Source organism: Triticum urartu, chromosome 7A (assembly GCF_056163025.1).
Source record: "Triticum urartu cultivar PI428250 chromosome 7A, HENAU_Tu73, whole genome shotgun sequence".
NCBI lineage: Eukaryota > Viridiplantae > Streptophyta > Magnoliopsida > Poales > Poaceae > Triticum > Triticum urartu.
In genome coordinates, this window is record NC_141879.1 from 753,467,321 (window position 1) to 753,484,233 (window position 16,913).

At 42.8% G+C, this 16,913-nt stretch overlaps 1 protein-coding gene across 1 annotated transcript; it reads right to left on the reverse strand.

The window, feature by feature from the left end:
• Positions 1 to 704: 704 nt before the first annotated feature.
• Positions 705 to 14,079, reverse strand: LOC125519627 (putative disease resistance RPP13-like protein 1). Its single transcript, XM_048684368.2, has 6 exons — positions 13,080 to 14,079; positions 6,372 to 6,388; positions 3,447 to 3,456; positions 2,682 to 2,711; positions 2,286 to 2,293; positions 705 to 1,706 (listed from the first exon to the last, which is right to left on the reverse strand). The coding sequence occupies exons 1-6, from the start codon at positions 14,077 to 14,079 to the stop codon at positions 705 to 707; spliced, it is 2,067 nt and encodes a 688-aa protein (XP_048540325.2).
• Positions 14,080 to 16,913: the final 2,834 nt, after the last annotated feature.

The window sequence follows — 16,913 nt, forward strand, 5'->3', positions numbered from 1 at the left end:
ATAGGATTCAAATGTACTGCCCCATCTGTATGCTGAACGTGCCTTTTAAATTTTTTACAAAAGTTCTTAACAATAGAGCTATGAAAATTGTGGATAAAACAATTTCTAAAGCTCAATCTGCGTTTATAAAAGGGCGCTACATCCTGGACAATGTGCTTATGCTTCATGAAGCTATCCACTCTTTACATAGAAATAGATGTTCTGCTGTGCTTTTTAAGGTTGATTTCGAAAAAGCTTACGATAAAATTAATTGGAGTTTCATGCTTGATGTCCTAAAGATGAAAGGCTTCCCTGAACGTTTTGTCTAGTGGACAAAAGATGTCGTTAGTAATGGAAAGGTTGCCATCAATATTAATGATGTTATTGGCCCGTATTTTGTTACTAGGAAGGGTTTGAGGCAAGGGGAACCGTTTTCCCCCTTGCTTTTCAATTTGGATGCTGATGTTCTTGCTACCCTGGTGCAAAGGGCGCAATAACAAGGATTTATCAAGGGAGTGTTGCCTAGGTTGTATGCAGGAGGTCTAAATATTTTGCAATATGCGGACGATACTATTTTCTGTTTTGAAGATGACCTTGAGGGGGCTAGGAACCTCAAAATTATTCTATGTGTTTTTGAGCATTTGACCGGTCTGAAGATTAATTTTTTTAAAAGTGAAATATTCTGTTTCAGTAAAGCTTTGAAGAAACAAAGCTTAGTCAGACCACTAAATATACATGTGGGCTTGAAATATACTTAGTCTCCTCATATTTGTCAGACCACTAAACCCTCTAGGTACCATACATCCTCCAGGAAGTGAAAGTAACCTCAGCTGGCCAAGCTTCACAATGCTATCAGGAAGATTCACCAATTTTATACATCCAACAAGGACAAGGAATTGCAACAGTTTCATCTTGCCAATGTTCTCTGGAAGTATAGATATGTCGGCATTTACTAGTGCAAGATACCTCAGGTGCTTGAGCTGATACAATGATTCAACCAATACAGCCATATCTGCAGATTCTATATGCAGAGTCCGCAAACTAGAAAAGGTAACCAATGAATCACCAGGCATCATCTTAATCTGGACAGCTGAGATCAATGTTCTCACTGATTGCTGCGCGTGTAGAGATTTCCAATCAAGTTCACCTGATTGTGATCGGTTAGTTTCTATGGACAACCGAAGAAACTTTTGTGAACCAAGTTTACCAAGAATATCATTGTCTCCGTCTTGAGCTATGAGTGCTTCATCTTTAGTCATGTACTGAGCAAATGAGCGAACAACATCATGCATGTTGCAAACCCATAATTCAGCATACAATTTATCTGGCTCTATCATGCTCCTAGATACCAACTCCTTGTAGTAATTTCTTCCCAATTCTTCCAAATCACTAGAGTTTCCTTGAATAAATCCTTCGCTTATCCACATTGCCACGACTTTATCTATATTAAAAATTCTACTTTTAGGAAGAAAAGAATAGTATAAAAAGCACTGCTTCAGGTAAGAAGGCATATACTCATAGCTTAAGTATACTGTATGATTGAGATCATCGGGCAATTTAGTTGTTGACCATTTAGAATCATCCAAAACCTGCTGCCAGTCACGACGTAGCCCCCCACTTTCACGCAAGAGTCCTCCCATCACTTTCACAGCAATTGGTAAACAATCACATTTCTGTATAATTTCCAGTCTGATATCCTTTAGCGTATTGATGTGGTCTTCATCTATCTCACTTGAGCATGCCTGCAAACATACAGTACAAGGGACCGATACAGTTAATTAAGTACATACCAAGATCCTCTATGATGTGGTCCATTTATTAAAGTACAGGAAGTACATGCCAAGAACAAAGGTTATTAATCTATTTACTCATCTTTCTCCTACATACTGAAGATTTCTCCACATGTAACTTACATACTTTATGGCTAGAAGAATATACTTTAGTACCACTCTCTCATCACTGTTATAGGAAGTAACTCCAAATTTAGCAGAAAGCATATATTGTTTTATCATTTTCATATTTTATGGTAACGAGAAATTATGTTATCTCTCAAGTGTCTAAAATGCATAATTCTACGACAAACATTAATTAAATTTGTGTGCAGATGTTTTAGCCCAATTACTGCCAACTTATAGTCTAGTTCTTTTCTTGTTATATTATTTTGTTGTATTGGCAGGGGTTCACAGAAATTGTTATTTTTCTGTCTTAAAATAACTTTTCATTTATATTATATCCTATGACACCGTCAAGTAGCTGAGCACTTAGATCTTCATCTGAGATGTTGGAAAACAAGACTGGATATTCACAAAGGTTACTCACTACATAAATATATGACCCATGTCTCTTCACTGGTAAAAACGATACATATATAATTATCCAAATTTCTAATTATTTCTCAAGCTTGATTAAGCAAATCTAGGTGTATTTGAATGTTTCTCAATTAGTGTTGTGGCATGTTTCCTTGTTTAGCACCATGCTTTGTTGGCACTTGCAAAATACTCCCTCCGTCCCATAATGTAAGACGTTTTTTAACACTATTGTAATGTCAAAAGACGTCCTATATTATGGGACGGAGGGAGTAGGACATAGAAATCACTAAATTTGGGAGCATCCTAACATTTCTCGTAATTAACTACATAGTACTCTTAAAGTCTTAATAAGTAGATGAAGATAACGAAAGAGATTAGAGTTTAGTTAAGAACGGACCTGCTTCTTGAGCAATGACCAAGCATCTACATGGTGGTACGTGTTGGGGAACGTAGCATAAATTCAAAATTTTCCTACGTGTCACCAAGATCTATCTATGGAGAGACCAGCAACGAGGGGAAGGAGAGTGCATCTACATACCCTTGTAGATCGCTAAGCGGAAGCGTTCAAGTGAACGGGGTTGATGGAGTCGTACTCGTCGTGATTCAAATCACCGATGACCAAGTGCCGAACGCACGGCACCTCCGCGTTCAACACACGTACAGCCCGACGACGTCTCCCACGCCTTGATCCAGCAAGGAGAGAGGGAGAGGTTGAGGAAGACTCCATCCAACAGCAGCACAACGGTATGGTGGTGATGGAGGAGCGTGGCTATCCTGCAGGGCTTCGCCAAGCACCACAGAAGAGGAGGGAGAGAGAGATGCAGGGCTGCACCAACGAGAGATCGAATCGCGTGTGTTATGGGCAGCCTTATGCCTCATATATATAGGGAAGGGGAGGGGCTGCGCCCCCTCTAGGGTTCCCACCCCCTAGGGGGGCGGCAGCCCTAGATGGGGATCAAGGATGGCGGCCAAGAGGGGGAGAGGAGAGGGAGGCGCACCAATATGGGCCTTAAGGCCCATATCCCTTAGGGTTTGCCCCCTTTCCACCTCTTAGGCGCCATGGGCCCTTGTGGGAGGCGCACCAGCCCACTAAGGGGCTGGTCCCTCACCACTCTTAGCCCACGCAAGCCTCCGGGGTTGGTGGCCCCACTTGTGGACCCCCGGGACCCTCTCGGTGGTCCCGGTACGTTACCGATAAACCCCGAAACTCTTCCGGTGACCAAAACAGGACTTCCCATATATAAATCTTTACCTCCGGACCATTCCGGAACTCCTCGTGACGTCCGGGATCTCATCCGGGACTCCGAACAACATTCGGTAACCACATAAAAACTTCCTTTACAACCCTAGCGTCATCGAACCTTAAGTGTGTAGACCCTACGGGTTCGGGAGACAAGCAGACATGACCGAGACGTTCTCCGGTCAATAACCAACAGCGGGATCTGGATACCCATGTTGGCTCCCACATGTTCCACGATGATCTCATCTGATGAACCACGATGTCAAGGACTTAATCAATCCCGTATTCAATTCCCTTTGTCTAGCGGTACGATACTTGCCCGAGATTCGATCGTCGGTATCCCGATACCTTGTTCAATCTCGTTACCGGCAAGTCTCTTTTACTCGTTCCATAACACATCATCCCGTGATCAACTCCTTGATCACATTGTGCACATTATGATGATGTCCTACCGAGTGGGCCCAGAGATACCTCTCCGCTTACACGGAGTGACAAATCCCAGTCTCGATTCGTGCCAACCCAACAGACACTTTCGGAGATACCTGTAGTGCACCTTTATAGTCACCCAGTTAGGTTGTGACGTTTGGTACACCCAAAGCATTCCTACGGTATCCGGGAGTTGCACAATCTCATGGTCTAAGGAAATGATACTTGACATTACAAAAGCTTTAGCATACGAACTACATGATCTTTGTGCTAGGCTTAGGATTGGGTCTTGTCCATCACATCATTCTCCTAATGATGTGATCCCGTTATCAATGACATCCAATGTCCATGGTCAGGAAACCGTAACCATCTATTGATCAACGAGCTAGTCAACTAGAGGCTTACTAGGGACATGGTGTTGTCTATGTATCCACACATGTATCTGAGTTTCCTATCAATACAATTATAGCATGGATAATAAACGATTATCATGAACAAGGAAATATAATAATAATCAATTTATTATTGCCTCTAGGGCATATTTCCAACAGTCTCCCACTTGCACTAGAGTCAACAATCTAGTTCACATCGCCATGTGATTAACACTCACAGGTCACATCGCCATGTTACTAACACCCAAAGAGTTCTGGGTTTGATCATGTTGCTTGTGAGAGAGGTTTTAGTCAACGGGTCTGAACCTTTCAGATCCGTGTGTGCTTCACAAATCTCTATCTCATCTCCTAGATGTTGGAAATATGCCCTAGAGGCAATAATAAATTAGTTATTATTATATTTCCTTGTTCATGATAATCGTTTATTATCCATGCTATAATTGTATTGATAGGAAACTCAGATACATGTGTGGATACATAGACAACACCATGTCCCTAGTAAGCCTCTAGTTGACTAGCTCGTTGATCAATAGATGGTCACGGTTCCCTGACCATGGACATTGGATGTCGTTGATAACGGGATCACATCATTAGGAGAATGATGTGATGGACAAGACCCAATCCTAAGCCTAGCACAAGATCATATAGTTCGTATGCTAAAGCTTTTCTAATGTCAAGTATCATTTCCTTAGACCATGAGATTGTGCAACTCCCGGATACCGTAGGAATGCTTTGGGTGTACCAAACGTCACAACGTAACTGGGTGGCTATAAAGGTACACTATGGGTATCTCCGAAAGTGTCTGTTGGGTTGGCACGAATCGAGACTGGGATTTGTCACTCCGTGTAAACGGAGAGGTATCTCTGGGCCCACTCGGTAGGACATCATCATAATGTGCACAATGTGACCAAGGAGTTGATCACGGGATGATGTGTTACGGAACGAGTAAAGAGACTTGCCGGTAACGAGATTGAACAAAGTATATGATACCGACGATCGAATCTCGGGCAAGTATCGTACCGCTAGACAAAGGGAATTGTATACGGGATTGATTAAGTCCTTGACATCGTGGTTCATCCGATGAGATCATCGTGGAACATGTGGGAGCCAACATGGGTATCCAGATCCCGCTGTTGGTTATTGACCGGAGAACGTCTCGGTCATGTCTGCATGTCTCCCGAACCCGTAGGGTCTACACACTTAAGGTTCGATGACGCTAGGGTTATAAAGGAAGTTAGTATGTGGTTACCGAATGTTGTTCGAAGTCCCGGATGAGATCCCGGACGTCACGAGGAGTTCCGGAATGGTCCGGAGGTAAAGATTTATATATGGGAAGTCCTGTTTGGTCACCGGAAGAGTTTCGGGGTTTATCGGTAACGTACCGGGACCACCGGGAGGGTCCCGGGGGTCCACCAAGTGGGGCCACCAACCCCAGAAGGTTGCGTGGGCCAAGAGTGGTGAGGGACCAGCCCCTTAGTGGGCTGGTGCGCCTCCCACAAGGCCCAAGGGCAGCTAGGAGAAAAAAAAGGGGAAACCCTAGGCTTAGATGGGCCTTAAGGCCCACCCTAGGGGCGCCACCCCTTCTCCCCTCTTGGCCGCCACTTCCTTGCCCATCTAGGGCTGCCGCCCCCCCTAGGGGTGGGAACCCTAGAGGGGGCGCAGCCCCTCCCCTTCCCTATATAAATAGAGGCCTAGGGCTGCCCCAAAACATAGGTGATTCCATCTCTCGTTGGTGCAGCCCTGCATATCTCTCTCTCCCTCCTCTTCTGTGGTGCTTGGCGAAGCCCTGCAGGATTGCCACGCTCCTCCACCACCACCACGCCGCTGTGCTGCTGCTGGATGGAGTCTTCCTCAACCTCTCCCTCTCCTCCTTGCTGGATCAAGGCTTGGGAGACGTCGTCGGGCTGTACGTGTGTTGAACGCGGAGGTGCCGTGCGTTCGGCACTTGGTCATCGGTGATTTGAATCACGACAAGTACGACTCCATCAACCCCGTTCACTTGAACGCTTCCGCTTAGCGATCTACAAGGGTATGTAGATGCACTCTCCTTCCCCTCATTGCTAGTCTCTCCATAGATAGATCTTGGTGATTCGTAGGAAATTTTTTGAATTTCTGCTACGTTCCCCAACACTAGATGCAGCTACCACGTTCTATTTGGAGCTATTCCAAATAACTGTTCTACTATATGAATCCAGTTTACTACTCAGAATAATCTGGATTAGTGTCAAAGTTTGCATCGGCGTAACCCTTTACGACGAACTCTTTTACCACCTCCATAATCGAGAAAATTCCTTAGTCCACTAGTTACTAAGGATAACTTTGACCACTGTCCTATGATCCGTTCTTGGATCACTCTTGTACCCCTTGACTGACTCATGGCAAGGCACACTTCAGGTGCGGTACACAGCACAGCATACTGTAGAGCCTATGTCTTAAGCATAGGGGACGACCTTCGTCCTATCTCTCTATTCTGCCGTGGTCGAGCTTTAAGTCTTAACTTCATACCTTACAACTCAGGCAAGAACTCCTTCTTTGACTGATCCATCTTGAACACCTTCAAGATCATGTCAAGGTATGTGCTCATTTGAAAGTACCATTAAGCGTTTTGATCTATCCTTATAGATCTTGATGCTCAATGTTCAAGTAGCTTAATCCAGGCTTTCCATTGAAAAACACTTTCCAAATAACCCTATATGCTTTCCAGAAATTCTACGTCATTTCCGATCAACAATATGTTAAAACATATACTCATCGGAAATTCTATAGTGCTCCCACTCACTTCTTTGGAAATACAAGTTTCTCATAAACTTTGTATAAACCCAAAATCTTTGATCATCTCATCAAAGCGCACATTCCAACTCCGAGATGCTCACTCCAGTCCTTAGAAGGATTTCTGGAGCTTTGCATACTTATTAGTATCTTTTAGGATTGACAAAACCTTCCGGTTGTATCACATACAACCTTTCGTCGAGGAAACAATGTTTTGACATCCTATCTGCAAGATTTCATAAACAATGCAGTAATCGCTAATATAATTCCAACAGACTCTTAGCACCGCTACAAGTGAGAAAGTCTCATCGTAATCAACTCCTTGAACTTGTCGGAAAACATCTTAACGACAAGTCAAGCTTTCTTAATGGTGATATTTACCATCATTGTCCGTCTTCCTTTTAAAATCCATCTGTACTCAACAGCCTTACGACCATCAAGTAGTTCTTCCAAAGTCTACACTTTGTTTTCATACATGGATCCTCTCTCGGATTATATGGCCTCAAGCCATTTATCGGAATCCAGGCCCACCATCGCTTCTCCATAGCTCGTAGGTTCATTGTTGTCTAGCAACATGACTTCCAAGACAGGATTACGTACCACTCTGAAGTAGTACGCATCCTTGTCATCCCACGAGGTTTGGGAGTGACTTGATCCGAAGTCTCATGATCAATATCATAAGCTTCCACTTCAATTGGTGTAGGTTCCACAGGAACAACTCTTTGTGCCCTGCTATACACTAGTTGAAGTGACGGTTCAATAACCTCATCAAGTCTCCACCATCCTCCCACTCAATTCTTTCGAGAGAAACTTTTCCTCGAGAAAGGACCCGATTCTAGAAACAATCCCTTATTGCTTTCGGATCTGAGACAGGAGGTATACCCAACTGTTTTGGGTGTCCTATGAAGATGCATTTATCCGCTTTGGGTTCGAGCTTATCAGCCTGAAACTTTTCACATAAGCGTCGCAGCCCCAAACTTTTAAGAAATGACAGCTTAGGTTTCTCTAAACCATAGTTCATACGGTGTCATCTCATCGGAATTACGTGGTGCCCTATTTAAAGTGAATGTGGTTGTCTTTAATGCCTAACCCATAAACTATTGTGGTAATTCGATAAGAGACATCATGGTATGCATCATATCCAATAGGGTGCAGTTATGATGTTCGGACACACCATCACACTATGGTGTTCCAGGCTGTATTAGTTGTGAAACAATTTCCACAATGTCTTAATTTTGTGCCAAACTCGTAATTCAGATATTCATCTCTATGATCATATCATAGATCTTTTATCCTCTTGTCACGACGATCTTTCAACTTCACACTGAAATTACCTGAACCTTTCAATAATTCAGACTCGTGATTCATCAAGTAAATGTACTCAACATCTACTCAAATCATCTGTAAAGAAAGAACATAACGATATCCACTACATGCCTCAGCACTCATTGGACTGCACACATCAAAATGTATTACTTCCAACAATTTGCTTTCTAGTTCCATTTTACTGAAACCGAGGCTTTCAGTCATCTTGCCCATGTGGTATGATTTGCATGCCTCAAGTGATTCAAAATCAAGTGAGTCCAAACGGTCCATTTGCATGGAGTTTCTTCATGCATACACACCAATAGACATGGTTCGCATGTCTCAAACTTTTCAAAAATGAGTGAGTCCAAAGATCCATCAACATGGAGCTTCTTCATGCGTTTTATACCGATATGACTTACGTGGCTGTGCCACAAGTAGGTGGTACTATCATTACTATCTTTTGGCATGAACATGTTTATCACTATGATCGAGATTCAATAAACCATTCATTTTAGGTGTAAGACCATTGAAGGTATTATTCAAATAAACAGAGTAACCATTATTCTCCTTAAATGAATAACCGTATTGCGATAGACATAATCCAATCATGTCTATGCTCAACACAAACACCAATCTCGATGGTAGAAGGAGCGTACGATATTTGATTATATCAACATTGGAAACACTTCCAACACATATCATCAGCTCACCTTTAGCTAGTCTCCGTTTATTCCGTAGCTTTTATTTCGAGTTACTAACACTTAGCAACCGAACCGGTATCTAATACCCTGGTGCTACTAGGAGTACTAGTAAAGTACACATCAACACAATGTATATCCAATATACTTCTATCGACCTTGCCAGCCTTCTAATCTACCAAGTATCTAGGGTAATTCTGCTCCGGTGGTTGTTCCCCTTATTACAGAAGCACTTAGTCTCGGGTTTGGGTTCAACCTTGGGTTTCTTCACTAGAGCAGTAGCTGATTTGCCGTTTCATGAAGTATCCCTTCTTGTCCTTGCCCTTCTTAAAACTAGTGGTTTCACTAACCATCAACAATTGATGCTCCTTCTTGATTTCTACTTTCGCGGTGTCAAACATCGCGAGTATTTCAAGGATCATCATATATGTCCCTGATATATTATAGTTCATCACGAAGCTCTAGCAGCTTGGTGGTAATGACTTCGGAGAAACATCACTATCTCATCTGGAAGATCAACTCCCACTCGATTCAAGCGATTGTTGTACTCAGACAATCTGAGCACAAACTCAACAATTGAGCTTTTCTCCTTAGTTTGCAGGCTAAGAAAATCGTCGGAGGTCTTATACCTCTTGACGTGGGCACGAGTCTGAAATCCCAATTTCAGCCCTCGAAACATCTCATATGTTTCGCGACGTTTCAAAAACGTCTTCGGTGCCTCAATTCTAAACCGTTTAACTGAACTATCACGTAGTTATCAAAATGTGTATGTCAGATGTTCGCAACATCCATAGACGACGTTCGAGGTTCAGCACACTAAGCGGTGCATTAAGGACATAAGCCTTCTATGAAGCAATGAGGACAATCCTCAGTTTACGAACCTAGTCCGCACAATTGCTACTATTAACTTTCAACTAATTTTTCTCTAGGAACATATCTAAACAGTAGAACTAAAGCGCGAGTTACGACATAATTTGCAAAATCCTTTTGACTATGTTCAGGATAATTAAGTTCATCTTATGAACTCCCACTCAGATAGACATCCCTCTAGTCATCTAAGTGATTACATGATCCGAGTCAACTAGGCCGTGTCCGATCATCACGTGAGACGGACTAGTCAACATCGGTGAACATCTTCATGTTGATCGTATCTTCTATACGACTCATGCTCGACCTTTCGGTCTTCTGTGTTCCGAGGCCATGTCTGTACATGCTAGGCTCGTCAAGTTAACCCTAAGTGTTTCGCGTGTGTAAATCTGTCTTACACCCGTTGTATGTGAACATCTAACACCCGATCATCACGTGGTGCTTCGAAACACGAACTGTCGCAACGGTGCACAGTTAGGGGAGAACACTTCTTGAAATTGTTGTAAGGGATCATCTTATTTACTACCGTCGTTCTAAGCAAATAAGATGTATAAACATGATAAACATCACATGCAATCAAATAGTGACATGATATGGCCATCATCACTTTGCTCCTCTAGATCTCCATCTTCGGGGCTCCATGATCATCATCGTCACCGGCATGACACCATGATCTCCATCATCATGATCTCCATCATCGTGTCTTCATGAAGTTGTCACGTCATCTATTACTTCTACTACTATGGCTAACGCTTTAGCAATAAAGTAAAGTAATTACATGACGTTTATACTGACTCGCAGGTCATAAATAAATAAAGACAACTCCTATGGCTCCTGCCGGTTGTCATACTCATCGACATGCAAGTCGTGATTCCTATTACAAGAACATGATCAATCTCATACATCACATATATCATTCATCACATCCTTTGGCCATATCACATCATATAGCATACCCTGCAAAAACAAGTTAGACGTCCTCTAATTGTTGTTTGCATGTTTTACGTGGCTACTATGGGTTTCTAGCAAGAACGTTTCTTACCTACGCACAGACCACAACGTGATATGCCAATTGCTATTTACCCTTCATAAGGACCCTTTTCATCGAATCCGATCCGACTAAAGTAGGAGAGACAGACACCCGCTAGCCACCTTATGCAACTAGTGCATGTCAGTCGGTGGAACCTGTCTCACGTAAGAGTACGTGTAAGGTCGTCCGGGCCGCTTCATCCCACGATGCCGTCGAATCAAGATAAGACTAGTAACGGCAAGCATATTGAACAAAATCAACGCCCACAACTACTTTGTGTTCTACTCGTGCATAGAATCTATGCAATAGACCTAGCTCTGATACCACTGTTGGGGAACGTAGCATAAATTCAAAATTTTCCTACGTGTCACCAAGATCTATCTATGGAGAGACCAGCAATGAGGGAAAGGAGAGTGCATCTACATACCCTTGTAGATCGCTAAGCGGAAGTATTCAAGTGAACGGGGTTGATGGAGTCGTACTCGTCGTGATTCAAATCACCGATGACCAAGTGCCGAACGCACGGCACCTCCGCGTTCAACACACGTACAGCCCGACGACGTCTCCCACGCCTTGATCCAGCAAGGAGAGAGGGAGAGGTTGAGGAAGACTCCATCCAACAGCAGCACAACGGTGTGGTGGTGATGGAGGAGCGTGGCTATCCTGCAGGGCTTCGCCAAGCACCACAGAAGAGGAGGGAGAGAGAGATGCAGGGCTGCACCAACGAGAGATCGAATCGCGTGTGTTATGGGCAGCCCTATGCCTCATATATATAGGGAAGGGGAGGGGCTGCGCCCCCTCTAGGGCTCCCACCCCCTAGGGGGCGGCAGCCCTAGATGGGGATCAAGGATGGCGGCCAAGAGTGGGAAAGGAGAGGGAGGCGCACCAATATGGGCCTTAAGGCCCATATCCCTTAGGGTTTGCCCCCTTTCCACCTCTTAGGCGCCATGGGCCCTTGTGGGAGGCGCACCAGCCCACTAAGGGGCTGGTCCCTCACCACTCTTAGCCCACGCAAGCCTCCGAGGTTGGTGGCCCCACTTGGTGGACCCCCGGGACCCTCCCGGTGGTCCCGGTACGTTACCGATAAACCCCGAAACTCTTCCGGTGACCAAAACAGGACTTCCCATATATAAATCTTTACCTCCGGACCATTCCGGAACTCCTCGTGACGTCCAGGATCTCATCCGGGACTCCGAACAACATTCGGTAACCACATACAAACTTCCTTTACAACCCTAGCGTCATCGAACCTTAAGTGTGTAGACCCTACGGGTTCGGGAGACAAGCAGACATGACCGAGACATTCTCCGGTCAATAACCAACAGCGAGATCTGGATACCCATGTTGGCTCCCACATGTTCCACGATGATCTCATCGGATGAACCACGATGTCAAGGATACTTGCCCGAGATTCGATCGTCGGTATCCCGATACCTTGTTCAATCTCGTTACCGGCAAGTCTCTTTTACTCGTTCCGTAACACATCATCCCATGATCAACTCCTTGATCACATTGTGCACATTATGATGATGTCCTACCGAGTGGGCCCAGAGATACCTCTCCGCTTACACGGAGTGACAAATCCCAGTCTCGATTCGTGCCAACCCAACAGACACTTTCGGAGATACCTGTAGTGCACCTTTATAGTCACCCAGTTACGTTGTGACGTTTGGTACACCCAAAGCATTCCTACGGTATCCGGGAGTTGCACAATCTCATGGTCTAAGGAAATGATACTTGACATTAGAAAAGCTTTAGCATACGAACTACACGATCTTTGTGCTAGGCTTAGGATTGGGTCTTGTCCATCACATCATTCTCCTAATGATGTGATCCCGTTATCAATGACATCCAATGTCCATGGTCAGGAAACCGTAACCATCTATTGATCAACGAGCTAGTCAACTAGAGGCTTACTAGGGACATGGTGTTGTCTATGTATCCACACATGTATCTGAGTTTCCTATCAATACAATTATAGCATGGATAATAAACGATTATCATGAACAAGGAAATATAATAATAATCAATTTATTATTGCCTCTAGGGCATATTTCCAACAGTACGGCCACATAGCTTTCACCCCTCGGGCAACACCTTCATCTCTGGTAGTGACGAGGACTCTGCTGCCTGAAGCAGCAGCATTGTCTAAGGGTATTTTCAGCACGTCATCCCATGCTCTATGGTTCCACACATCATCCATTACCAGAAAGGTCTTGTGGTCGATCAATGTGTTCTTGAGGGTTTCGTGAAGGCTGGTCTTTGAACTTTCAGGTGGTTGGGCACCTCCTCCGGCTTCGATGATGACCCTTCTCAGCAGATCAACGTCACTGAAGTTTTGGTTGACACTCAACCATATCTTTTTGCTGAATTCACCTTGGATTGTGTTGTCATTGAAGACCTTCTGGGCAAGGGTGGTCTTGCCGATCCCACCAACACCTACGAGAGAGACCACCTTGATGCCATTGTTGACATCCTTTCCCTTCTGCATGATTTGGGCTACCAGTGCTCTTGTGTCTTCTTCAATCTTGTCCCCAACAATAGCCGACCGGTCAAAGTCCCCTACCGTCTCCCGGCTAGGATTGCCATGACGAGATGCATGGGCATTGCTGCTATGACAATCCTCATATGACCCAAGATTGATGAAGTTGAAAGCGGCGCTGTGCTGCTTGATGGAATCAAGCCTCTGGTTGAGCGCCTTGATGCGGGTGCCGATCTCCCGAGCATGGAAGGGATTCCGCATACAGAAAAGCAAGGGGTTGCAACACCCTGCTTCTGCAGAGGATGGCCCACGCTTCTCCATGGCCTTGAGCTGGCAGAGGTCGAGGATGTCAGCAGCTTCATACATGGCACGCTTGAGCTGAGCCACCCAGACCTGGACGGTCTCGTCGGTGATGTTTCTCCTATCGGCGTCGGCGAGGAAGTTCTTGAGGTCCTGAAGCCTGTCACCCAACTTGTGGATCTCGCCGGAGACGCCCAGCATCGTTCCGAGCTCATACTGTACGACCTGTTTGAGGTAGTCCCCGATGAAGGATGCAAAAGCATCCAGCACCATCGCCATTGGTCAACTTGCTGGTCTTTTTTTCTGTTATGACAGTTGAGGAAAATTTTAACTAAAATAGTAGAAGCCAGAGACAAGGAAACAGAACATGAACACTAGCTCTAAAGACAAGGTACACAAGAAGCTTAACTAGGTAGGTGGGACAAATTAAACTTGAACTAGACCACCAGCCTTGGCTTTGAGATGGATGGGATGCACGGCGGTCGGCGGACGACGGCGGTGACAAATGACAGCACACGGCAGCGGAGGTGTTTGGAAGTAGTATGTGGCTGCTGGTGGGGGAGAAGCGGAGGGTAAAGTAAAGCATCCCAATTTCCATCCCCACAGGTGGAGAGCAGCAAAGCAAAGCATCACATTCCCTTCCCGTCGGTGAAGCAAGCAAAGCAGCCGAGCAGGGGATTGAATTGGATCTGAGCTCAACTTTGCCTAATTGCCTGGACTGGATGCCACCGCAAGATAAGGCCTTTTCACTCGCGCGCACGCCAAATGCTTGCTTGCTTGTCGGCGGCGGCTACTTCCTTCCGGGAATGTAGCAAATGCCAAATCTCACTTATTGCCGGTAGTGGTTAGCCATCGCCAATGTATGTGAGCTGCAACCTAGTAGCAAGGGTGGGGGTGGTTCTTTCTCCCTCCTGGATGACAGGTTTTTTTTCTTCTGAACCCCGTTTTAGTGTATTTTGTTCTGTTTATAACATTTTCACCTTTTCATATTTGATACTTATATTTTATCATTTTTTTCATAAACTTATTTCCTTTTCAAAAAGTTTATATTTTTTCGTAAAAAATGAGTGAACCCTTTTGTACATGATACTAATTTTTTAAAATCATGTGATTAAGTTTTAAATGCCTGGAATTTTTCCAGTGATATGCACATTTTTGATGTCATTATTTGCTTTCAAAAAACTGCACATACATAATATGTAAATTTCATGGACATCTTTATACCGGTCAAATTCTTTTAAATTTCATGGAAATGTGGTTTTGAATGGTACGGACATTTTTCTAAAAATGTATGAGTATAATTTATAAAACTACAGAAACTACCAGAAGACCAACTTTGGAAAAGCAGGGGAAAAAACACACACACAACCAACCTCGCTCATGAACGCCTGGACTATATCTTGCTTCACGCGAGTGTTTCTTCATTGTCACTGAGGGGGGGTTAGTCTTTTTTCCCTGTTCACTAGTATTTTCGATCAAGTTCATTCGTTGCGCTTCCCTCTCTGGTTTCGCTGTTGGGCCAACCCAGTTTAGTCTTTCTTTTTTTACAGGCTTCCTTTGTTTCCTCGCTAGTTTCTCCAAATTTATAGTTTTTATTTGCTTGTAAACGTTTTTCTTCATTTTTTTTCTTGCTTTCCACTTTTTCTTGGGTTTTCTTCGTTTCTTTCTTGCTTTTCACTGGTTTTTTTTATTTCTCTTTTCTTCCATTTCCTCATTTTTCTACAATTATATTTATTTCTTTCTAGTTTTTCTTCTGATTTCTTTTTTGCTTCTCAGTTTTTCACTGTACCATATTTTTACTTTGGTGTCTTTGGTTTTTCCTTTTGGTTGTTTTCTTTCTTTTTGTTCTTTTTATTGGTTCTTCATTTCTTAGTTTTATGTTGACTTCACCGGTTTAGTTATCTATTTTCACTATATTTCATGCTTCCACACTTGTTTCTTTGATTTCCTTTATTTATTTTTTGGGCTAAATTGTTTTGTTCATTTCTTCTTTTACTTTTTATTCTAGATTCTTCGTATACGTCAAGAATATTTCTCTAATACATGTTTAGTATTTTCGAATACATGTTTAATGTTTTTTAGGTACACTATCAATATTTTTTTGTATACATTTTCAGAATAATTTAATTGCTTGATTAACAGCTTTCAAATACAAGATTGGCATTTGACTACATGGTAAAAATTCTACATACATTTTCACAATTTTTAAATGCCTGATTACAGTTTTTCAAATACCAGATTAACATATTTCTAATACATGGTTAACATGTTTTCTATACACGGTTAATTTTTTTTTTCAAATTGATTAACATTTTTTCAATACATGGTCAACATTTTTTGTATAAACATTTAACATTTTTCAAATTTTATTTAACCTTTTTAAAAGCCTTGTTTAAAATTTTGAAATGCTTGATTAACATTTTTAAATACCGAATCAACTTTTTTCGCGCACATTGTTTATTTTTTCATATACATGGGAAACATTTTCTCTAAACACATTTCAAACACATGGTTAACTTTTTTTTCAAATGTTTTATTTAAAGTTCTTTGGTAATGTATTTGTTAAGAATATTTGAAGGGCTAAACAAATGTAATAAAAAGCAAAAGCAAAAACAAAAAAACAAAAAATAAAACCAAAGAAATGAGGTCGTGGCTACGAGAGAGATATAGACAAACCACCTATCTGACGGTGTTTGTGGCCGCTGCCCGACAGAGCCTGCCCATGGGCGCTGTAGCAAAAATGGATGAGTTTTCTAGGGATCAAACCGGCTACTGTAGCGAATCCAACCAACTACGGTAGCAAACCGAACAAGGCTACAGTTACAAAACAATTTAGAAACAAATTCAGAAACGATTTTAGAATAAATGAATGTTTTTGAAATTTTGAACATCTTTTAAAAACTTGTTTTTTTGAAAAAAATAATTTTAAATTCCAAAACATCTTTCGAAACTTCAAACACTTCTTGAAGTTTGTAAAGATTTTTTTGAAAACATGATTTAGCAAAAAATACAATTTTAAAAAATGCAAACACTGTTGAAAATTATGAATTATTTGAAAACCCGAACAGTTTTCGAGTTTGCGAAAGAATATGAAAACACGATTCTTTTGTCAA

Bases quoted from the DNA above. Each gene is read 5' to 3' on its own strand.
- LOC125519627 (XM_048684368.2), bottom strand. From the start codon at position 14,079: ATGGCGATGGTGCTGGATGCTTTTGCATCCTTCATCGGGGACTACCTC.